This window comes from Bos taurus, chromosome 16 (genome assembly GCF_002263795.3).
Source record: "Bos taurus isolate L1 Dominette 01449 registration number 42190680 breed Hereford chromosome 16, ARS-UCD2.0, whole genome shotgun sequence".
Taxonomy (NCBI): Eukaryota; Metazoa; Chordata; class Mammalia; order Artiodactyla; family Bovidae; genus Bos; species Bos taurus.
The window spans coordinates 18,933,782-18,958,379 of NC_037343.1; the positions used below are offsets into that span (position 1 = coordinate 18,933,782).

The 24,598-nt window shown below is 41.6% G+C and overlaps 1 protein-coding gene and 1 long non-coding RNA gene across 2 annotated transcripts in view; one reads left to right on the forward strand and one right to left on the reverse strand.

Annotated features, from left to right (window-relative positions):
• Positions 1-24,598, reverse strand: part of USH2A (usherin) — a 923,574-nt gene that overhangs the window by 41,449 nt on the left and 857,527 nt on the right. The window contains exon 64 of the mRNA NM_001191425.2: positions 2,010-2,219. Coding sequence (NP_001178354.2) covers positions 2,010-2,219 — 210 coding nt within the window. The remainder of the gene's footprint in view (positions 1-2,009; positions 2,220-24,598) is intronic.
• LOC101901898 (uncharacterized) lies at positions 19,243-22,332 on the forward strand. The gene is made up of 2 exons (XR_237732.4): positions 19,243-21,060; positions 21,581-22,332. It is a non-coding gene; the product is annotated as an uncharacterized lncRNA (long non-coding RNA).

Below are 24,598 nucleotides of genomic sequence, written 5' to 3' on the forward strand. Positions count from 1 at the left end.
GATGGACCTTTGTTTTGTCTCTGCTTTTTAATACACTGTCTAGGTTGATCATAGCTTTTCTTCCAAGGAGCAAGTGTCTTAATTTCATGGCTTCAGTCACCATCTGCAGTGATTTTGGGGCCCTCCAAAATAAAGTCTCCCACTGTTTCCATTGTTTCCCCATCAATTTGTCATGAAGTGATGGGACTGGATGCCATCATCTTAGTTTTTTGAATATTGAGTATTAAGCCAACTTTTTCACTCTCCTCTTTCACCTTCATCAACAGGCCTTTTAGTTCTTCGATTTCTCTCATAAGGGTGGTGTCATCTGCATATCTGAGGTTATTGATATTTCTTCCCTGCAATCTGAATTCCAGCTTGTGCTTCATTCAATCTGGTATTTCGCATGATGTACTCTGTATAGAAGTTAAATAAGCAGGGTGACAATATATAGCCTTGATGTACTCTTTTCCCAATTTGGAACCAGTCTGTTGTTCCATGTCCAGTTCTAACTGTTGCTTCTTGACCTCCATATAGATTTCTCAGGGGGCAGGTCAGGTGTTCTGGTATTCCCGTCTCTTTAAGAATTTTCCACAGTTTGTTATGATCCACACAGTCAAAGGCTTTGGTGTAGTCAATAAAGCAGTAGTAGATATTTCTCTGAAACTCTCTTGCTTTTTTGATATGTTTATATATATTTAAGAGTTTGAAAGTCCATGTGTTTCTCTAAAGGTATTGTTCTATAAGAAATATACTTTTTTCCTCAGTTATCTTTGTTGCATTATGAACTTTTTAGTTTATCTGGAGCAAATGTTTTTTACCTTATTGTGATTTTATTAAGTGCTCTTTGGAAGAGGAGAGCTCCGAAACTGGAAACTCATTTTCACATTGACATAAGCCAACATTTAATTAAGAAGAGCTACCTGTTATTTAGAAAAATGTATACAAGGCACTCCAAATATAAATTATTTTAGTTTATTAATATTATCATTTTATAAGCATGGATAATCAAGGGTTGATTGTATTTACATCATCTATATTTATTGAATCAGAAGCCTTGTAGAAAATATGCTAATATTTCTTTAACATTCAATACGAGACTTCCTTGCATGTGAGTGATCCTTTGAAATTGTGTTTCCATACCTGGCACGCTGGCCTCAAAGGATTTCTCCACACTTGCCAAAATTGTTCCCTCAATCAGTCTAAATAATTTATCATGTAATACTGGGATGTGCACAATTTCTCTATGAGGTCTGTGTGAACAAAGTATTATAATATATACTTATTCATGAGAAATGTGAGAGTGATACCAGCTGTCCTGCAGAGAAAAGAGACTTCATCTTCATCTCCAGGATGGTAGTCTCTTGGTTTAAATAATGCAGGAACCAGACGAGTTGATTGCTAGTGTCCTTTTCAGCCAGTGGCTGGGCTAAAACACAATGTGAAAGGTGATTTCCCTCCACAGGACTGTCTTATCTCCTCAGTGTGCCCCAAATGTGTTAATGCATGAACAGTGAGTAGGGCTGAGCTGAACCATTCTGTTGTCTTTTCCAAAGACCTAGAACTTTCTCAAAAGACTGAGTTTTCAGTGTATGATTAGAGATTTGCTCATGCCAAATGGGGATTCTGAGGTTTTCCTTTGCTCTGTTTTTTTCCCTTTTCATATTAACATTTACATCACTGACAAAGACTGTTTCTTGGCCCCTTACTACAAGCCACTACTGTGTTAAGTGCTTGACATGTGTATCCTAATTAAATTCATTCAATTAATTTGATTATCTCTAAGGTCTTAGGCTTCTTACAAGATCGGTGGAGTCTTGAATACCACCTTTAGCCCTCCTCATCCCAAGCATTTACATATCTTCTGTATGTTTCCTGATGCTATTTCTTTGCAGTGGGATCTTTGTGTCACTAAGGTCACCATGGGGCAACTGAGAACAGATGGATAAGAAAGAAGGATCAAGGCTAACAAAAAGCAAGGGCACCAAGCTTGGTTATTTAAGTAAACCAATCAGAATACTGCTGCTCACCACTGTCTGGGCCCCGCTGGTGCTCCTGGAGAACAATCTGTAGAGAGTGACAATCCCGTTGGGCTTCTGGGGGGTGCTGATGTTGACCACTGCTTGGGTGGCAGAAACCGCATGGAACTTGGGGGCCTTGAGACCTTCCGGGGGGGCAGGTCCAGTTCTACACCGCGTCCAGCTGCTGGGGGCTTTACCTGCTGAATTCACGGCCCAGACCTCCAAAGAGAAATCAGTAAGACCCATCAAAAGCAAGGTAACCTCAAGCTGCAAAGAAGCTGGCAACCAGAGCAACTGAACACACAGAATGAGAGACACTGTGATTCTGGAACTTCACAATCGCAAAGGAGGGCAGGTCTTCCCTCTTTTTAGCCTTTGACCCTGTGAACACAGAGGGGCTGATTAGAACCTCGGTTTCCAAATGCAATCAGCTGATTTAAGCCTAATGAAAAGCTGCTCATCCCCATGCGGGGCGTGGAGTGATTTTTGTTAGCTTCTGCAAACCGAATGGATCTGCAGACTCCATAAAACTCAGCAATTCTTAAACCCTGTCCTCACTCAATCTGCATGAAAATTAAATTTTCCTTTCATCAAGGAGGGAATAAACATATGGAAGGAAGTATAATCTTATTTATCAAGCACCATTTGTATAATTAAACACGAATATCCTAAAAGGTTGCCTTAGGTCATTATTTGCATGAGTAAGTAATTTGTAGAATGTCAGGTACAATAGACAGAGTAGATGGATGTATGAGTGGATAGGGTTAAATTAGGCCCAATAACAGCCAACTACACAGTGATCAATCAGGATGATAGATCTAAATGGCAATACAAGCGGACTGTCTGCATGTTTAGGAGTAGGAGTCTTCCTTAGTAAGCTTTCATGTTGGGCAAGTCTAACTTCAGGAAAATTTTTCTGCATTTGGTGTCTTTGTGTGTGTGTATACACACACATATATACACATACATGAATATTATAATTCATATAATACATATAATTGTCTATTTATAACATATATATGTATTTAATTATATATATTTGTTTTGAGCTTTTAAAGGCAAGTCTTGAAAACTTCATTCTATAGTGCACATGTTCTAGGTGTGTGATGTTAAAAGAGCATGTGGAATGTTCAAATGCAAGATATTTAGGAAACACTGTAGGAGAATACTTTGCAATGAGAGTTTAGTTTCATTTTTATTTTGCTTTCACATCAATAATATCTTTAAGAGAATTTAATGAATCAGAGAGCTTTCAGCAGTTAGGCTAACTCCTATCAGTGTTTCTGTACTTTTTTTTTTTTTTTTTTTGCAGATTTCTCTAAAAGTAATCTTTCTGATGTTGAATTGCTCTTGAATTACAGTCAAGAGTAAATCTCCAGGCTGTTGCTGATAGGATTGCCAGAAGCCCTGTTTTTCACCCCCAGTTTTATTGAGAAATAATTGATATACATGCCCAATTTTAAAAAGAGATAACTAACCTACTTACTAAGTAGAGCCTGCTCTTTTCAGTGTTCTGATCCATTGCTCCCATCATGTGGATAATAATCACTCACATTTGTATAAATTTTATACTTTACAAGACACTTTAACAAATGTTCACTGACTAGGTCCTCACAAACACAACTTTGTAAGGTGGCTAGAGAATATATTATTGGCCCCTTTTACAGATGGGGAAATCAAGCCTCTGAAATGTGATTCTCTTGTTCAAGGTGACAGAAGTCACAATACCTGAAACTAGAATTCTACTCTCCAGGAAATTTTATTGGTCTTTCCAGTAAGCTGTGCTTTTGATTCTGTATGTCATCCATACAAATAAATAAGATACTCAGGATTATGAATATTAAATAACCTGTCTATAGACAATTGGAGAAGGCAATGGCACCCCACTCCAGTACTCTTGCCTGGAAAATCCCATGGACAGAGGAGCCTGGTAGGCTGCAGTCCATGGGGTCCCTAAGAGTCGGACACGACTGAGCGACTTCCCTTTCACTTTTCATTTTCAAGCACTGGAGAAGGAAATGGCAACCCACTCCAGTGTTCTTGCCTGGAGAATCCCAGGGACGGGGGAGCCTGGTGGGCTTCTGTCTATGGGGTCGCACAGAGTCAGACACGACTGAAGCAACTTAGCAGCAGCAGCAGCTATAGACAATTACCTGCAATTCTGGAATTAGGTAAAATCTCAGCTTGCAAGGGTAAACAGACACACCCAGGTTGCCTTGAATGATGAAGGTTTGTTTTGATAGACCCAGGGAAGTAGGAGCAGAAAACTGTCTTAGCAATGTGAGAGCCAGGTTCCATGGAAACCAGGGTCCAGGGCAGAACACAACAGCTGCTCTTACCACCCTCTCTGGAATGGCCATGGTCAGTCTAACAACAGGGAGAGTAGCTATAGGAAATAACTGATGAGGAGGTCATACTGTAAGGCTGATGAGAAAGAGCCTCTGACTTCAGTCTGCTCCAGACTAACCTCTTTTAATAAAAATTTCTTTCTGGAGGGTAGGAAAGCATTTTTGACTACACAATAAGTAACAAAGTTTGAAAAGAAAATAAATATTCTTGAGAAAGGGATGCAAAATAAGGTGAACACGCTGATATCAAACTCTTTGCCAAGTGAAAGGCTTTGGTTGGTAATTTAAGTGCATACAGGATTTTAGTAGGGGCCACAAAGGATGGAGAAGAACACAAGGAGGAAAGTGCAACTGGGTTTGACAAAATAAAAATTCAGCAAGCTGCCTATTAATTCGTGCTCAGTCACTCAGCCGTGTCCAACTCTTGAAGACCCCATGGACTGTAGCCCACCAGGCTCTTCTGTCCATGAGTTTTTCCAGGCAAGAATACTGGAGTGGGTTGCCATGCCCTCCTCCAGGGGATCTTCCTGACCCAGGGATCAAACCTGTGTCTCCTGTGTCTCCTGCATTGGCAGGTGGATTAACTACTGCGCACCAAATCTATTAAGGCTTTTTAATGCTCACATTGGCAGTTAGGTCTAGACTTCATGCCTTTCTGTGTTGCATGAGTTTTTATGGGGTGAACTTCTAGTTCCAAAATATAATTTAACTCATGGTATTTTAAAACACTTGAGTCTCAGTAATGTAGTATTTTACTGTATTTCTCTAGAAATATTAAAAAAAAAAAACAAAAAAAAAAACGGGGCCATACAGAATTCCCCATCAGTAACTGGGAATGAATGTAGGCTCTAGTGTCTTTTGTCTTTGAGAGGAGACCTTCATAATACAGTGCTTTTTTCCTAGTCTTTCTTTTTAGTATTCAATCAATTTGAGATCAAAATAGCATTCATATAAATCAACATGCTTATGCAAAGCAGGAGCAGCCTATTTACATGCGCTCCTCTGAAAATGAAAGCAGTTACAATGAAGAAAGCTGTGCTAATGAAGCATTATGGATTTCTCAAGAGTTATACCACAAGGCAGTGTCTCTTATGCCAAACTACCAGAAGAAAAGGCAGAAAGAAACTGTCACTGAATCTCTTTCTTTCTCTCTCTCAAGGTAAAAAGTCCTTTAGCTAAAAATCGCTGTAGATTTTTGTCTATGCCCAGCTAAACAGGAGATAAAGGAACTAAAGTATAGCTTAAGGTTCAGGATAAAAATACTAACAGATTATGCTTATGGTTTATTTTTACTGAGAAATAATGGCTCCAAGATTTAGGTCCATCTTTATATGGTAGATAAAAAGCAGAGATCTTGTATGGGGAAATATGAGTAGTATACTCTGATCTTCTATTTTTAATGAACCTATATAAACATTAAGAAATGAGATATCTTGAGAACAGAGGTAGAATTGCGTACTTAGTCTGTCTATCTAGCCACCTATCAGGTTGGCGAAAAAGTTCATTTGCATTTTTCCATAAGATGTTATGAAAAAATTTGAATGAACTTTTTGGCTAACAAAATATCTATATCTATCTGCCACCTATCTACCTCTTATTTACCTAAAATAAACCAACCCACCTGATTTGTATTTCAAGATCCCCTCACATATTCTTGTTGCTGTTGTTTAGTCACTAAGTCATATCTGACTCTTTGTGACTCCATGGACTGTAGCCCGCCAGGCTCCTCTGTCCATGGGATTTCTCAGGCAAGAACACTGGAGTGGGTTGCCATTTCCTTCTCCAGGGGATCTTCCTGATTCAGGGATCCAACGCGCATCTCCTGTATTGCAGGTGGATTCTTTACCACTGAGCCACCAGGGTATATAAACAATGTATGAATTACTCAGAAGAAAGAAGGGACTTTTTAAGAGTTGAAAACTAAAGTATAATTTATGAATTTCATGCTCAAGAATGAAAAAAAGTAAGGATACATTTTCATCTTTTGTTTATGCAAAATATCCTCACACTCACACCATCTAGTTGAACATATTTATCCTTCGATAATAAAAAAAAAATTAAAGGTGATTAAAGTTTCTATTTATCATTTGGGTTTAATGAACATTTGCACATGTGCACATATATACACACACACGTACAACACACACACCCACACATTATAACTGTTAAGAGTTTGGAGTTTCCCAACTTAGAGCTACTAGTTAGAACAGGTTAGGGCTGGCTGAGATGGGGTGCTTTCCTCTCCAGGGTTTTGGGTGAAACCATGAAAGGAGTTACAATGTAAGAAGATGTCATAGAAAACACAGATTAAATATTTGAATAAATTAAAAATAACTAAAATGAGCTAACCCCAAATTTTCTAATTGACTAGCAAAAGAGTAGATCTATTTGTTTTCAATCTAATTTTTGTTATCTAACTAGTGACTATCACCAACCTTATGCTGTTGCCCATTAAAGATAAAATTGTTCTTTTAGTTATCCTCTGCCCACTTTCCCAGCCTCCTAGGACTAATTACTATATGTTGCTTTAAAAAGTTTTAATTACATGAAATGTCAACATCTGCCACCATGCTGCCCAAATCTCACTGCTGTGGAAACAATGGGTTCAATTGTTTGTCCTCTGTTGAAAACTGCCTTTTACAAATCTTCCTTCAGAGGAGTCTTTGTCCAAACGTGCTCCTTGGCTATTATCTTCAGAATCATTTTGCATTCCTATAAGAGAATTTCTAGTGAAATGATCTCAGAACCTGCCTTTTTTCCAAGTGATTCTTGTGCCCAGTCTTGTTTGAGAAACACAGAGAGCTCTTCCCTACAGAACCAGGTAGAGAAATCATACAGTTTTTTGTTTTTTTTTTTTCAATTTCTATTCACATGTTGTCTATTCAGAATTGCACTTTGCGTTACTTTTGTCATTACCTTCAGCCATTCAAATAAACACACAGCATGTATCTGGCTGAATATGTTACAATTGCAATGATCATTAACTGAGTTTATTACAGTGGCCAGAGTTCCAAACAAACCCAGAGTTCACTAGCTTTTGTAGAATGACCATTTGGCACCTAGTTTTCACTTGAGGAGCAAATTTCTTGAAATACTGTTATTTCTAGAACTTGCTGGGTATTTTCCCCTCCATGCAGCCCAGATGAACATTATTAACTATTTTTAAATGTTCTTAATTCCTCTCACCCAACATTTTCCCTCCTAATTTTATTCCAGAGGGAAAGCAAGAGTTTGTGAACAGAAGCATTTGTAAGAAATTTTGTAAAAGAGAAAGAGAAGGAATCATGACTCCAGTGAGGATGAAAGAAGAGAGACGCTTTAGAAACCTTAGCGTGGGGGCCCAATGGGTGCTTACATTAATGACCTAACTATTCTTTAGCACAATTTCCATGCTTAACTGTAGTTTTCATTCTAATGATTTGTCTCACTCAATGGCTCATAACTTTCTCAAATAACATTCCCCAGCCATACTTTCTCAAATAACATTCCCCAGGACTAATATTTTCCAAGTGCAGTCTTAGTGCAAAGAGAAATTCTTAATGTAAAATTTCAGGGTTTCTTAATTATAAAAATACCTTATGATTCTTTTGGTTGAGGAAATGCTACAAGTCTTGATAAGACCAGGAGAACAAACCTAGCAATGCTTTCTATACTATTAGTATCCAGTTGATGTCTACTTGGTCTTGAATTTGTTATCATTTTCCATATAAAAATGGACCATAGGAATAATGGGACTTTCCTAGTGGCTCAGAGATAAGGAATCTGCCTGCAATGCAGGAGACTCAGGTTCAATCCCTCGGTCAGGAAGATCCCCTGGAGATATGAGAGCAACCCACTCCAGCATTCTGGCCTCAAGAATTCCATGGAGTAGAGCCTGGCGGGGTTGCAGAGTCAGACACAACTGAGCGACTCACACACACACACATAGGAATAACCAAATTCAGCCAGTGATCTTTCACAAAAACCCTCTTATCTGATAACTCTTAATGTAAGCGACAGTGGCTGTCCTTCCCCTTGAAGCATTTTAAGATTTTGCACTTTTTTCCAGGCTGTTTATTACAAGTTGAAGTATAACTGTGACTCTCAGAGGATTAATACACAGAGGAATTTTTCAGTTCTCTGCAACTTCTGTGATATTCTATAACATACTTCCTTGTGGAATAATGGCAATTTTTGATAAAACAGAAACATTTCAACAATATTGTTTCGGACTCCGGCCGGACCGGGGCGGTGTCCCGAGAGGGCCCAGGGGGCGGAGCTCGCCGGCGCGCTGGGTCGGGGCGGGTCTGCGCCGCCGAGTTAAAAAAAAAAAAAAGCCAAACAAACAATATTGTTTCATCAAGCAGCACTAGGGATGCAACATTATTCACAAAAACTGGAGAATATGAATATATTTTCAGGACAATTCACATCAGAAACAACCAAGTCCAACATGAACAGCCATGCCAGTAATTAATAAGAAGAGTAAATAGGTTACATGTTAACAGGCAAACAATTAAATTATTTGTTTCCTAGGGGCATGTAATGAGATTGTGATCCCACTCCCAGGAGAGAGACAAATAGATATTAAAAAGGTCTTTCCGATACCTATATTGGCTAAGGCCAACAGCTAATTCAATAGATTCGATCAAAATCACCTCTTCTTTCACTGCTCCTGATTTATGACTTGGGCTGCAGTTAGTCATCACTCATTGCAGTTTGCTCTCCAGCGCTCATAAATTATGCCTCATAAATAAAAAGATACAATCAAGGAAATCATATCAATTCATCTGCAACCTTGGAGTACATTTTCCCATGGCATTCATGCCAATGCCTTTTTAAAGGGTAGCTTGCCATGGGTTTTGAGTATGTTCAAAGAGCAACACACTAAAATAGGCTTTGCCAGGACTGAGGTTAAGAGAGACTAAAAAGAGAAGGCAATAAATCTGAAATAATATGATGATGATAAGATTAAAAAAATTCATTAACAGTCCCACAGGCTGCATTCATAAAGGAATCACTGGCTGAAAAGCTCTGGGTAGCTATCTGTTTAACCATCTACCTATCCGATTTTCTTTCATCATCAAATGGACTTTTTTCAGCATCTCTGTTTGCATGGTGCTTTGCCGGGTCCATTATAGTTATGCTTTTACAGATATGGTCCTTGCATTCCAGGCTCCTTTAATCTAAAACACTTTGCATCAGGCAAGATGGAACATGATTTTAATTGAATTCTGGGACCCAGGGGAAGAAGGGTACAGCAGAACATTGTGTTTGCTTCTACTGGTGCTTTTGAAATTCAGAGATGTGAAGCTAAGTAAAGAGATTACAAGACGTTTTCCTCACTAGAAATGGATGTCTTCCGTCACTACTGCTCAGCACACAGCCATGTCCTGTGGAGGGGCTCAGTAAGTATGAATGGCTCTTTCCTAAAATGTAAGAAGAGGAAAACTGGCTTCCATATTAGCGGAGAATACTGAAATTAGCTTCCATTTGATGTTCCTAATGATAATGAAAATTTGGAACTTATCATACTCCCTTTTAATTGCTGTGTTTGCTCTCCCTGAGAGAGCAAACTCAGGGACTCAGTCCTGTCCAGCTCTCTTGGAGGATACGTAAAAGTAGTTCATGGGTTTAGTGAGCACCTATACCTGTATAAGGGAATTACGCGTGCTGATTTACTTCCTCCTCTCAACATGCTGTGAGGGGCTATCAGCATCATAACCAGTTTATACACAAGGAAACAGAGGCACAGAGACGTTTACATAGCTTGGTAAGTGTATGTGAGGTAAAAGCTTGAGCCCTCTGCTTTTTCTATTGAAGGAGGTCCTAGATAGACACATCTTCTATGTGTTCGAGATACTGCCCTGAGGCTGCTGTTGAACTCTGCACAGACTGGCTGTTCGCAGAGAGGAGCCCTAAAGTGAGGTGGTGGAAACGACCACAAACATCACAGTATCCATACCTGCTGCTACGTATCATGCTTTAAAGAATACTTCCTGTTATACAGAGGCAAGTACTAGTCAAATACTTTCCCTGCTACTCCAAACATGTGTAAAGTGAAAGTGAAAGTTGCTCAGTCATGTCCGACTCTTGGCAACCCCGTCGACTGTAGCCCACCAGGTTCCTCTGTCCATGAAATTCTCTGGGCAAGAATACTGGAGTGGGTAGCCTTCTCCAGAGGATCTTCCCAACCCAGAGATTGACCCCAAGATTCCCACACTGCAGGTAGATTCTTACCATCTGAGACACCAGGGAAGCCCAAGAATACTGGAGTGGATGGGTAGCCTATCCTTTCTCCAAGTGATCTTCCTGACCCAAGAATCAAACCAGTGTCTTCTGAATTGCAGGCAGATTCTTTACTAGCTGAGGTACTAGGGAAATCCATATAAATGCACTAAAACGGCAGGAGAGTTCCAGAAAAACGTCTACTTCTGCTTTATTGACTATGCCAAGCCTTTGACTGTGTGGATCACAACAAACTGTGGAAAATTCTTCAAGAGATGAGAATACCAGACCACCTTACCTGCCTCCTGAGAAATCTGTATGCAGGTCAAGAGGCAAAAATTGGAACCGGACATGGAACAACGGACTGATTCCAAATTGGGAAAGGAGTATGTCAAGTCTGTATATTATCACCTGCTTATTTAACTTACATGCAGAGTACATCATGGGAAATGCCAGTCTGGATGAAGCACAAGCTGGAATCAAGATTGCTGGGAGAAATAACAATAACCTCAGATATGCAGATGACACTACCCTTGTGGCAGAAAGTGAAGAGGAACTAAAGAGCCTTTGATGAAAAGTGAAAGAGGAGAGTGAAAAAGTTGGCTTAAAACTCAACATCACCAAAGGGGTGGGAAGATCACCTAATCCATCCCTCTAACCCAACCCTGGACACACCCCTACCCTAACCCCATATAAAGAACCAGCTTGTCCCTACCCTCAGTGAGCTAGCGAGGGAAACTGTTACTTGTTCTTGCTCCCCCTGCTACAGCAGGGGCTCCAATAAAGCACTGTCCTAATTTTTTTTTCTGGCCTCTGATCAATTTTTATTAAGGAGGTCAAGAACCCTGGTGGGTAAAACTAAAATACTAAGGTAAGTTTTTTTTCATCCCAATTTTAGCGGTAAGGAAACTGAGGCTTAGAGAGTAAATTACTGGCTGAGGACACAGTGACAATAAGTCCTGCAGCCCAGATTACACCCTGAGTCAGTTTATCTTTGCAGGGTCAGGAGTTCATGCTCTTGATGGGGTGACTTGAGGACACTATGTTTCAGCAGAACAATGATGGGATCTGGTGTCAGAACATTTGGACCCAAGTTCTGACTCTGCCATTTCCTGACTGGGCACTTTGCTCAGTCATTCAGTTTCCTGATTATGATGGAAAAAATAATATCTACCTCATAGGATTATTTTGAGATTTATGGGCAATAAAATTGCTATAAATTTTGAGAAATGGGGTGGAGGATAAGTACATTTATAAATATTTTACTAAGATTTTGAAAGCCCCAGAGCTATACACAAACACAATTTGGACAACCAGAGGGTGAATTAAGAACACAGTCTGTGGAACTTGAATTCTAGGTTCAAATTTCAGTTCTTTCGCTTACCAGTTGTACCCTTGGGCATGTTAACTAAGGGTTTCTAAGGGTTATTATTTAGAATAATCCTTGCCTCAGATGATTATTATGAGTTAATGCATGCAAAACTTTTAAGAGTCCTTAGCAGTACATGCTGCTGCTGCTGCTAAGTTGCTTCAGTCGTGTCCGACTCTGTGCGACCCCAGAGACGGCAGCCCACCAGGCTCCCCTGTCCCTGGGATTCTCCAGGCAAGACCACTGGAGTGGGTTGACATTTCCTTCTCCAATGCAGGAAAGTGAAAAGTGAAAGTGAAGTCGCTCAGTCATGTCTGACTCCTAGCGACCCCATGGACTGCAGCCTACCAGGCTCCTCCGTCCATGGAATTTTCCAGGCAAGAGTACTGAAGTGGGGCAAGCACTAAATACACGATGATGGTTTTTATTATATTTGTGTGAAAAGTCAGGATATGACTTCTTAGTTGAGAAAGTGAGACTAAATAGCAATTCTCTAATTCACTTCTGGGTCCATTTAGCTGTTATGGATTAACAACAGACTTGAAAACCCTGACCGTATTCTGAGGTCAACCCATATTCTCTGTGTCTTTGTCTCTGGGTACTTCTCCACTCTAGAACTCTGAGGGTTAGAATAAATGAAAGCCTGGCTTTTCAGAATATTGCTTCTACATCAAACTTTGTTGATTGGATGGCATCCTCCATTTTACCTTCTTATTAAAATTTCTCAAAAGTACCTCAAGATATATAAAAAGGAAACAGTGAAGAAAGGGAATGCATTATTCAAAGAAAAGAATCTTGTTTCCAGTTTCATGGCAAATATGCCTTTGGGAGAGAACTGTTCAGTTTCCTAGACATTTATAGGCATCTTAGTAATGACCAGATACATTAACAGATAGATAAATCAATTTACAAGATAAAGTCTTGACCGTCTTCTTAAAGATTTCCATCGAAGGCATCTGATTTACTTCAATATGTTAACATTTTTGCTACTCTCTCTAGATGTGACAGCTTCATAGAGATCAAGATGTTTGGAATTTAATGGAAATAAACCATTAGTCCAAGTACTTAGATTTACCAAGTGTTTTATCAATAATCATAGAGTGGCAAGCCAAAGTTTGCCAGGTGATCCTCCAGCCCAGAAAGAATTCTCCTGGAAAGGCATTGTCATAACTTGGGTGAGAAACAGCACCCACTTGGGGTATGGGGGATGTCTGGGGTGTTTTCTCTTTGCCTCCAGATCCATTCTCTGCCCTTCTCTGCTCGGTGGCCCGCTTTACAAAAAGAGAGAGTTGTCACTTTCTCCTTCTCTCTCTCTGGCATCCCAGTTTGGCAACAGGCTGTGTTCCTTCTCCATGAACGCAGCTTCTCCAGGGCAGCCCCTCCCCACTGGTTATAACATTTACTGAGTTACAGAAACAGCTTCTTCCCCTTGCCCCTTTAGGTCTAGAGGGTAAGGTATTAGCTCCCAATGATGGCTAGACCCTAGGTATGTCAACATCCCTTGTTGATTCTCTTCATCCTGCCCACAGCTCATATGTAGCCTTTTCATTAAACTTTCCTTAAATGCATGTTTGAGTATGTTACTTCCTGCTGAAATCCTTATTGACAAAGAAGAGAACATTTTGAACCTTTACCAGGTACCAATCATGGTGGGTAGGCTAAGAGAGGTGTTTGCTTATAAGAATGGAGAGATATGGAAGAGCATTTTTTTTGTGAGACTGAATAGTCTCTATGGAATGATGATGTTTAGCCACTCAGTCAGGTCCAACTCTTTTGCAACCCCATGGACTGTAGCCCACCAGGCTCCTCCTCTGCCCCTGGGATTTCGCAGGCAAGAACACTGGAGTGGGTTGTCATTTGCTTCTCTGGGGATCTTCCTCACTCAGGGATTGAATCTGTATCTCCTGCATTGGCAGGCAGATTCTTTACCACTAAACCACCTGGGAAGCCCCTAGGGTATGATATTCAATCTTTAATATCAAGGAACTCCTCAAGACGATCTGGCCAGAGTGGAAAGAGTGTGTCCAGGAGGGTTTGGTGTGGAGACTGTGCTGTTCCTGGTTGAGGACATGTCTGTTTCTCCCTAGGTCTGTTGCGCCATCACTCAAATCTCTGTCTTCACAGCTTACACTACCATCCGTGTATTTTTATGAGTACATTGTTCATGGGTGTGTTTCTTTACCTTATTAACTAAACTTTAAGCCTCTGAGGGGTAGAGTCCATGGTTTTTAGCTTCTAGTTCCAATCCCAGCAACTCAACATACACTTTGAACTTGGTGGGTGCTTAATAATGACAAGTTATGAAATTCTCAGCTTAGAGGCTAAAGGGGAAGAAGGAAATATGTCTCACTCTTTCCTGGATATTCATACAGGACCTAAGTTTTGGGTGACTTTATACAGCCTTCTCCTTTTACAACTACCCTGAGGAGCAGGAACCAGTCGTGAAGAGCCATGGGGGCAGATCAGAATTCTACATTATCTACATTCGCTTAGAGGAAATCTTGTTGCATTGAATGCTTTAAGTCCAGCAAAGAAGCTTCCAACAAGAGACAGGAGGCTCAAACATGGCTTAAATGAACTGGGTCTGAAGGAGGGTGAGAAACAACCCATCTTCAGATGAGTAACTTGTCTCAAAGGCAATGTAGACATTGCCATTGGTAGGGACTTAGGAATAGAGTCCTAGGGGACACCCTGAGGGACAGAAAAAGACAGGGGCCTGCATATATGTGAACCAGCATTGCTCCTGTATGCTCTCGTACAAACAGGTAGAAATGACCTCCTGTTGGAACACAAAACCCGAAGGCTAAAAAGGACACAGTCCCTGGACCAAGTGGCAGAATTCAGATTTCTGTTCACGGAATGTCCTGACAGCCTTCAGTCTAAGCAGTGGCGCTCAGGCTCTAGGGTTTTAGAGCACACGCACGGCTAGAGTCAGCCAATATCAATAAATCATTTAAGACCTTGAGCTGCGGGAATTGTGGGTGGGAGCAGCTTACATCTCATGGGAGAAACTAACCAAACATCAGCCTCCACACTGGTCAGAAATACGTTAGTGGGATTCATACTTAATTAAATGCAAGTCCAAAGCCAAACAGACAAGGTGCTCAATGAATTTTCTCTAAATGTAATACAAAAAAAAAGGCTTAGGAAAGGAATGAGTTAAGAGTGATGGCACAAGAAAATAAACAATTTGAAGCATGTCGCTCGTCACAGAACTGTGGAATCAGACTATCAGAGTTGGAGGGAATCTTAGCTGTGCAAACATGGACGTTATTCCTTTCCTGGGAAGAGAGTAGCAAGGACAAGAAAGGTTGAACTCTTTCATCAAAGGAGCATTGCATCTTCAGGACCAACTGTGCTCTTAATTAGAGATGTTTGCATTCTAACATTGTATTAATGACTGTTGAGAGACATAAGAGTTTTCTTAACCTGCCTCTTTTCTCTCTTGGAAGAAAGTACCTTCTTTTATTTAGTGAGACGCTGAGGATAGTTTCTGCTTTGGCCCAGTTGCTTCATTTTTCTGGAGTTATTAGTAACTGCCCCCTGGTCTTCCCCACTAGCATACTGGACACCTTCCAACCTGTGGGGCTCATCTTCCAGTGTCATATCCTTCATACTGTTCACTGGAAAAGACCCTGATGCTGGGAAAGATTGAAGGCAAAGGGAAATGGGCGGCAGAGAATGGAATGATTAGCTAGCATCATCCACTCAATGGACCTGAATTGAGCAAACTCTGGGAGACGGTGGAGGACAGAGGAGCTTGGTGTGCTGCAGCCCATGGGGTGGCAGAGTTGAGCAGGACTCAGTAACTGAACAATGAAGGTAGAGTGGGGAGGTGGCTCTACTATGCAGCAGGCATGCTGCTCCACATACAAAATTGGGTTCTCATTATGCACCCATTTTTTAATGAGCAAGTGAGGCTATGAGAACTTAAGTATCTTGCTCAACCTGCATGATTTTCACTTAGCATTTTCACCTGGAAGAACAGGATGGTTAAGAGCAACGAATGCAAGAGAACATGAGGTTTCTAACTATTCTACATAGCAGGGCTGCTGTGTTCAGTGTTCTGGGGCAGCTCTGGTTTCTAGCTAAAGGTATCTCCCACCCAGGAAGCCCTGAGTGGAGGAGGGGGTCTCATGCCCAGGCCTGTTTCATCACAGTTCTCCGTCCTCTTGTTTACAAGAAGGTGCAAGGTGTTAGTACATCAGTAAGAGTCCTGTCCTGGGGCTTCTCTGTTGGCTCAGTGGTAAAGAAACCACCTGCCAATGCAGGAAACATGAGTTCCATCCCTGATCCTGGAAGATCCCCCATTTCAAGGACCCCGTGTACCACGACTATTGGGCCTAAGCTCTAGAGTCTGGGCACTGCCACTACTGAAGTCCTCGTGCCCTAGAGCCTGTACTCTGCAATAGAAGAGGCCACTTCAATGGGAAGCCAGTGACCCAAAACTAGAGAGTAGCCCCCGCCTTTTGCAACTGGAGAAAAGTCAGTGCAGCAGTGAAGACCCAGCAGAGCCAAAAATTAATTAATTAAAAAAAAAAAAAGACTCCTGCCCTTGATTGACTTATAGATAGAGGGAGAGAGAAGTCTTTACTGAGGCAGGAGATAGATGGGCCCCAGACTGAACAGTTGATGTCTCTTCCAAGAGGAAGTTGAGCTGTACTCAGATTAGAGATAAAAGACCACATATTCTTCATTCTTGAAGTCAAGGAGACCTTCCTGACTACACAGGTACAGAAAGGCTCCCTGGAGGTCAAAAAGGGAGGGGGTATCACCCCATAGTAAGTAATGTCGACTACCATGGGCCTCTTGTCTGGAAGGCATCTTGGCTAAAAGATGTGGGCGTACGTGTGGGAGGACCCCAAGATAAACCAAATAGACTCAGAAGCAGGCAAAGCAAGATGACTGGCCAAAGGAAACCCAGAAGAAATGCCCCACATAAGTGATTCAAACCAAAGAGAGAGAAGACACAACTCTCTTTGAGTCTACCCATGTGTCCATCGATACATACTGTACTTTTTTTCCTTCTAATAAACACGTTACCTGCTTCACTACTTTCCGTCTCTATGTGGAAATTCATTTCTACACAGCTGAGGGGCCAGGACCTTTTCATTGGCCACTGGTCCCCAGAAGTCTAGTGGCTGGGATCCAGGGCTCTCATTGCCATGGGCCAACTTCAATTTCTAGCCAGGAACTGAAATCCTGCTTCAAGCCCCTGCAGGCCGAGGCCACCCAAGATCATTTCCACTCTGAAGTGGGACAGTTATCATAATACTAGCTGTTATTACTGTTCGGTGTGAATAGTTTCTATGTATGAGGTACTGACCTAAGCACATTCATGTTTCAACACATTTAATTCCAAAGCAAGCCCAGAAGTTCAGTGGTGTTTCTACCCACATTTCAAAGACAAGGAAACCGAAACACAGAGAAGGTTTGAGTCAGGAAGCACTGGGGTAGTAATTTTCTCTGATGCCTGGAGAGAGACTGGTATGGAATGAAGCCCAATAAAGACAATCTGAGGCAAAGAAAGGAGATAAGGGATGAATCTAACAGCATCAAGTCCTGCATTTTGAGAGAGATTCTTCAGAGACAGAAAAGTGCACCTTTTCCTTGGTTTCAAGGAACGTCTTTAGTCCCTTTCCCAGACAGGTGAACAGAAGCAACTGTCTTCCGTTTAAGGGAAAATTGTCTTTCTACCAATTATAGCAAAATAGTTATGATACCATATGGATGATGTAAATTTTCTCAAGGACTTACGTGGGACTCTTTTTAGTGAACTAAATAAATTAGGTTTGTTATGTATTTCCATTTATATTTTACAATATACTTCTAATTCATTCGATAAATCTACTAGTAAATAAACTAGGTTTCAGAAGCATCGCTACTGATCTTCTCATATATCCATTTTGGTGGTGACATGACTGGGCTTCCCTGGTAGCTCAGCTGGTAAAGAACCTGTCTGCAATGCAGGAGACTCCAGTTTGATTCCTGAGTCAGGAAGATCCCCTGGAGAAGGGATAGGCTACCCACTCCAGTATTCTTGGGCTTCCCTGGTGACTCAGATGGTAAAGAATCCACCTGCAATGTGGGAGACCTGGGTTCAATCCCTGGGTTGGGAAGTTCCCCTGGAGGAGGGCATGGGAACCCACTCTAGTATTCTTGCCTGGAGAATCCCCATGGACAGAGGAGCCTGGAGGGCTGCAGTCCACGGGGTCAAAAAGAATCAGACATGACTGAGCGACTAAGCACAATGACATGACTATTAGTATATAAACTGGTCTCACAGCCTCACTGACTTTTTAAAAAAATTGTATTGAATTATAGTTGATTTCCAATGTTGTGCTAATTTTGGCTATACAGCAAAGTGACTCACTTATACATACATGTGTTCCTTTTCATATTCTTTTCCATGATGGTTTACCACAGGGGAACTGAATATAGCTCCCTGTGCTGTACAACAGGATCTTGCTGTTTATACACGTACGTGCTTTGATACAACTTACACCTAAATACTATTAGAAAATCAAGTTGCTTAGGGTCAGCATGTATTCTGTGAGGTTTTCAAATTATAGATGACCAAGACCAATCAAGAGAAGCTAACGTTTCATGGGAATGTTTAATTTTGTTGTTTGTTTGGGCATACTGAGAGGCACAGGGGATCTTATTTCCCCGACCAGGGAATGAACCTATGCCCTCTGCAGTGGAAATACGGAATCTTAACCACTGGACTGCCACAGAAGTCCCTGATGAGAATTTTTAAAAGCGTGTGCTTGGAGATGACCCCCCACTTAGGGCCCCAGAATCTAGAACTGGAAAGAGCTGCTACTTCCAGGTGAGGAAAGGCTGAAGGAAGTTAATTTGCTCAAGGATCCAGAAATAAGGGATAAAGAACTAAAACCTGCCATCCTTTCTGCTCCTGCCTTCTGTTGATAGCTTGTCGCCCACACTGTGGGAACCTTCCGTGGGGGCTGGTGCAGAGAAGGCCTCCACTGTCCCCTCCTGGAGTCGTCACATAGCGCTTGGGGCAGGAGCAGTAGGGACCCCCAGTACATCTCCCCCATAGCCATTCCTCCCAGCCTCTCCTGCATAAATCCTCAGACAGAACTGTTTGGGGGCAGTGTCAGTCTGTTAGTAAGTAGCAGACTGCCGCTCTGGGCGGCTCAGAGATTAGACCCACACGCCAGTGAGTCACACATGGGATTTCCTCCAAGGCTACTTGCTGTGTCTCAGTCATCCAGTCACGAGGCCCCAGAAGCCTTCAGAGACCCTGCGTGTGTGGGGGTGCTTATCGAAAAAAATCTGTCAAAGTGGGGAAGTTTCAGGAAAGCGAATTAAGTCACTGACAGCAGGATTCAATGAAAGGGGAGCCATGACAGCCCTCGTAAATCCATGATGAGTCATCGTGGCCTTAAGCGGGTGTATGAATATGAAGGCGCAGTTACTGAGAACCACTCACTGGCCTCAGCTCTCTCCCCGCAGGCCAAAGCTGAGGCTTCTTATAAAAGCAGATACACGCCCAGGTCCCTCTCTGAAGCCTGTGGAGAGACTGCTACCTTAATTTGCTTGCTGAACAATTAAGAACTTCCCCACATAGAATCTGTGGAGTTTTTATATCATATATATTTGTACATCCCAATTTTGAAAGCATTGATGATAGAAATGAGTATTGTCTGTGAAAAAAAAAAAATTCCTACCAAATGTGTAAGTATTTTGTAGCATCAGTTCAGTTCAGTTCAGTCGCTCAGTCGTGTCTGACTCTTTGCGACCCCATGAATCACAGCACGCCAGGCCTCCCTGTCCATCACCAACTCCCGGAGTTCACTCAGACTCATGTCCATCGAGTCCGTGATGCCATCCAGCCATCTCATCCTCTAGCAAGCCTATAATCTCTATTTAAGGAAAAGGTCTGTGCACTGGAAGAATTTCATTTAGCAAAGAGGCATCTCATTTATGTACGATCCACACATTTGCAGAGTTGTTTGAAAATTGGGTTTTGGTAAACAAAATTGTATCTGCAATTCACAAATGTCTATTCTTTGATGAGAACCTGCACTTCATCACTCAGCAAAGTTAGCCCATTTATCCTTGTGAAATATATATTTTTTTAATTCCAAATTTCTGAGTTTCCCTGGTGGTCTATTCATTTAGAGTCTGCTTGCTGATGGAGGGGAAGATGGAGGGGACACAGGTTCCATCCCTGGTCTGGGAGGATCCCACATGCCAGACAGCAACTAAGTCCAAATGCCACAACCACTGAGTCAACACCCTAGAGCCCGCAGGCCTTAGAGCCCATGCTCCGCAACGAGAAGCCACTGCAATGAGAAGTCTGCACACGGCAACGGAGAGAAGCCTCTGCCACAACTAGAGAAAGCCCTCCCACAGCAACAGAGACCCAGTGCAGCCATAAATAAACCTTTTTTCAAAAAATTCCAAATTTCTGTGATTTATAGATCATCACTCGTTTTGTGAAACCCAGCAATCTGGAAGCTGTGTTGAAATGAATCAAACTAGAAAATTCCCATTTTCAATGACGGTCGTGTTAACTCTTCTCACCAAAATCCAGGCCTCCCAAATGAGAAACAAAACAAAATGAAATAACAACCATAACCAAACAAAATCCAAGAGGAAGTGCAAATGAAATTATTTGATTAATTGAAGACATGAGCTTTAGCAGGTTATATATTCTGTTCCTCTTTCCAGCTTCATACCAAAACAATAAAGAGAACTGGTTCAGGGAAGTCATGGACAGACCAAGGTAAATAGGCTGGCCATCAATTATCATCATGTAAATTAGGCACTTGTGGGGAGCTGGGTTCACTTACTTAGGCAATCAGTTTACGATGCTTTAGGACTATAATTCTCAACCCTGGTTGTACATTAGAGTCACCTGGGGACCTTTTGAAATGCACCGAAGCCTGGACCCACCCCAGAATTAGAACTACAGGGGGATGGGGCCTTGGCAACCGGAATGTTGTTAAAGTTCCCCAGGTGATTTTAATGTGCAGTCAGGGATGAGAACCACTGATTTAAGAAATCAGCACCTGAAAATCGAGCTTAAGTAGCATAGCAACATCCCTGTACCCTCCGGGGCAGTATTTCTCAAAAAAGAGAGGATGTGGACCATCTAAGCTGCTGGGTAAAAATGCAGATTTCTGGGAATCTCTGCCCCCACCCCTGGGTATTTGCATTGTGAATGCACTCTTTAGGCAATTCTTTTGTACTATAAATCCTGAGTCTACTACCTTTAGGGTATCCAATTTTGAGGTATTACTGAAAACTTTGGAAATGCTTGTAAAGTCACACAGCTTTTGCCTGCTTCAAACATGCTACTTCCCAAATTGGTTGCATGAGTCATTATGAGGTGACCATTTTGCCTCCCAAATCTTCTGTAGCAAATGATTCTCCCCCTCTCAGTAAGAATCTCTTTCTCCAGATACTTTTTGACCCTCCTGTTTATCAGAATTTATCCATGCACTATTCTCTTGCCCAGAGGTCTATCATTGGTCATCAGGTCAAAGAATTAATATAGACGAGGTGGACTGGAGCAAAACCCTACAGGGTCTCCTCCCATGCAAGTACCAAACCCAACAGTAAACGATTAGGACAATAGAGTCACAGACTCAGAGTCTGATGCATATTTCTGACTTGTTTTACAGATATTCTTACAACAGTCCCAGGAAGAAGAAAGCTAACTGCGTGATGATCTGACTGGAGCTATGATATAAGCTGCTCCATCTTGAGCAGTACTGAATCTGTGGCTAGCACAATTCCAAGAACTGGTCTCAAGGGGATGGCATTAACATTACTACTCTATATCTTTGTAGGTATCATAATAATTGTAGCTTGCTCTGTCTGTATGTGTAAGGGGGCAATGAAAACAGTCAGCAAAGAGATGCTCTAGACCCATGCTGACATCTTCCACTCTGAGAATACAGTGCCCTGTATCAGCATGAAGAAATCACAGAAGATAGAACTTCACCCCTAATCCCACAGAAATGGACTGATGTTCTGACAAGTGCGGATTTGTCAGCAGCTCTTTGCAGAAAACCACCCTCGGCAGGAAGCTGCTTTTCTTATTTTAGCAAAGGTATATTGTAACTAACTTTTAAAGCAAGCACTCCCATGCTCTACTCCACTCCAGCCCAAGCACATCTTTTAACCTAGCCTAATTTGTTGGTTCCTTCCTTAGATCAAAGAAATAGAAATGAAGACTAAGTAATTAACAGATGACCAGGTCTCTCCCCTAGCTTCCCCTTCAGTAATCTCCTGAACAAACTGTGTGATCAGACTGTGTGAACAAGATAAGATCTAGAGGACGATCACAAGCCTGCTCACAGCAGGGGACAATGACTCTGATCCTCTGTGTCAATGATTATCTGACATTAAAAGCTTTCATGACCGAACAGAATCTTCTGAGACAGTTTTTTGGGGATGCTAAATCTACCATCCTTCCAGATTGCTGCTATTCTTGAAATAAGAGGGAAGGGGGCAGGGCGCACAACATTTAAAAGAATGACACTATGCTGCTGCTAAGTCGCTTCAGTCGTGTCCAACTCTGTGCGGCCCCATAGACGGCAGCCCACCAGGCTCCGCCGTCCCTGGGATTCTGCAGGTAAGAACACTGGAGTGGGTTGCCATTTCCTTCTCCAATGCGTGAAAGTGAAAAGTGAAAGTGAAGTTGCTCAGTCGTGCCCGACTCTTAGCAACCCCATGGACTGCAGCCCACCATGAAAAAAAATCGTTTAAAACCAGCAAGGTCCAAGATGGCAGAAGATTTAACATCCAGTGGAACTTCAGTCTCATTAAATGCTCACTGTAACATGTCAGCAAGCTAAATGACACACCCACAGATGTCATGACAGATACAAAACAGACCACAAAGGTTAAAAAGTGGGATTCCCAATTCCTGAAAATCCCCATCCCCTTCCCCAAAATAGCTAGAATATTCCCCCCACTCATTAGCCTATGAAATTACCCAGCCCATAAAAATTAACCACATCATACTTCAAGGTCTCTCACTTTCTGAGATGGACCACAGTCTGTGGAGTATTTCTCTCTAAATAAATCTACTTTGTCTCTCACTGAATTCTTTCTGCAATGAGACAGACATTAAGAACCTGAGACCAGGTACGATATCAGTTAAAAGACTGGATTCAGGTCTCAATCAGAGGTGTACAGCTACATTGTTGCTTAAAGGCATCTTTCCATTCTATTGACATTTGTGAGTATGTAATTGAGTTTGTAAGTGGCAAGTAGCAGGACCCCTCTATGTGATAACATAGGGAATACTGTCTTCTTCTTCCCACATAACTAAATTTTTGAAGCTGCCATCAATGATTTAACTCAAAACCAGGTATGAATACAATAATAGGGGGCCATCTGATACCCACTAGGCACATCAGGTGGATGGCCACCTACCCAACCACAGATCATTACCATGCTTCTGATGGAATAGGTTTCTATCTCTGGGCAGTTTCTAAGTTCTTTGTTTTCATCTCCTACAAATATATGGATTATCTCAAAACACAATCCTCTGTAGGAGGGTCAGTCAAATCACTGGCATGGTGGGTAAACTGATGATTTTAGGACAATAAAGGTGCTTTCTAAAAAGCAACTTGCAGAAAAGTAACCCTTAGACAGGTTTGAGAACAATTCAAATTCATCTCAAAGACAAAATGTTCTTTGTTAAAGGGAAATCAATTCTTTTAGTACATTACTTCCTAAATGACTTCTGTAAGATAACTCAGGATCTATAAAGACTCAGCATTTGCACAGGCTAAATAAATCCAATATTTTAGTTCATTTATTTTGGCATTTAATCTATATTTTTCAAAATATTTCTTGTAAGAACTGGGTTTTGGGGCTGATAGGCTAGATTTTTTTCTCCTGTTTTCTATATAACATGGGATTAGCTAGTAAATACAAATTAGAAATCAAATGAAAATCAAATTAAATAATTTCATTTAGGTGAACTGAATATGGAGGAAGAACATGACACAGGGCTGGTAGTAACAGTTACATAATAGCCAGCATAGCCTGAGGTTCTTAACTCATCTCTCCTCTGAAATCTGGGTCCCTTGGTACCTGGTTATTCTTAGCTCCTGGTGAGTGTATGCCTGTTAGCATCACTGACACCATACTGGGCTCATACATTTTTTCCTGTCCTTCCACTGACCCTACCCAGGACTGTACTGTGCAGTGAATCACTTCTCTGTCATCAAGGGCTTGTAGTTAATATATTGTTTAATAATCATTAGGACCAGGAGGCCTCTGTGCTCTGTTACTCTCCAAACAATGATAAAGACCTTTGCTGAGATATTTCCAGTTCTCACAAAACTAGTTCAGTTCAGTTTACTCAGTCATGTCTGACTCTTGGTAACCCCATGGACTGCAGCACACCAGGCTTCCCTGTCCATCACCAACTCCCAGAGCTTGCCCATACTCATATCCATCAAGTCTGTGATGCCATCCAACCATCTCATCCTCTGTCGTCCCCTTCTCCTCCTGCCTTCGATTCTTCCCAGCATCAGGATCTTTTCTAATGAGTCAGTTCTTCACATCAGGTGGCCAAATTTTTGGAGTTTCAGCTTCATCAGTCCTTCCAATGAATATTCTAATAGGTAACAAAACTAGTTACCCATTCATAAACCCTGACTTAGAAATGCACATCCTGT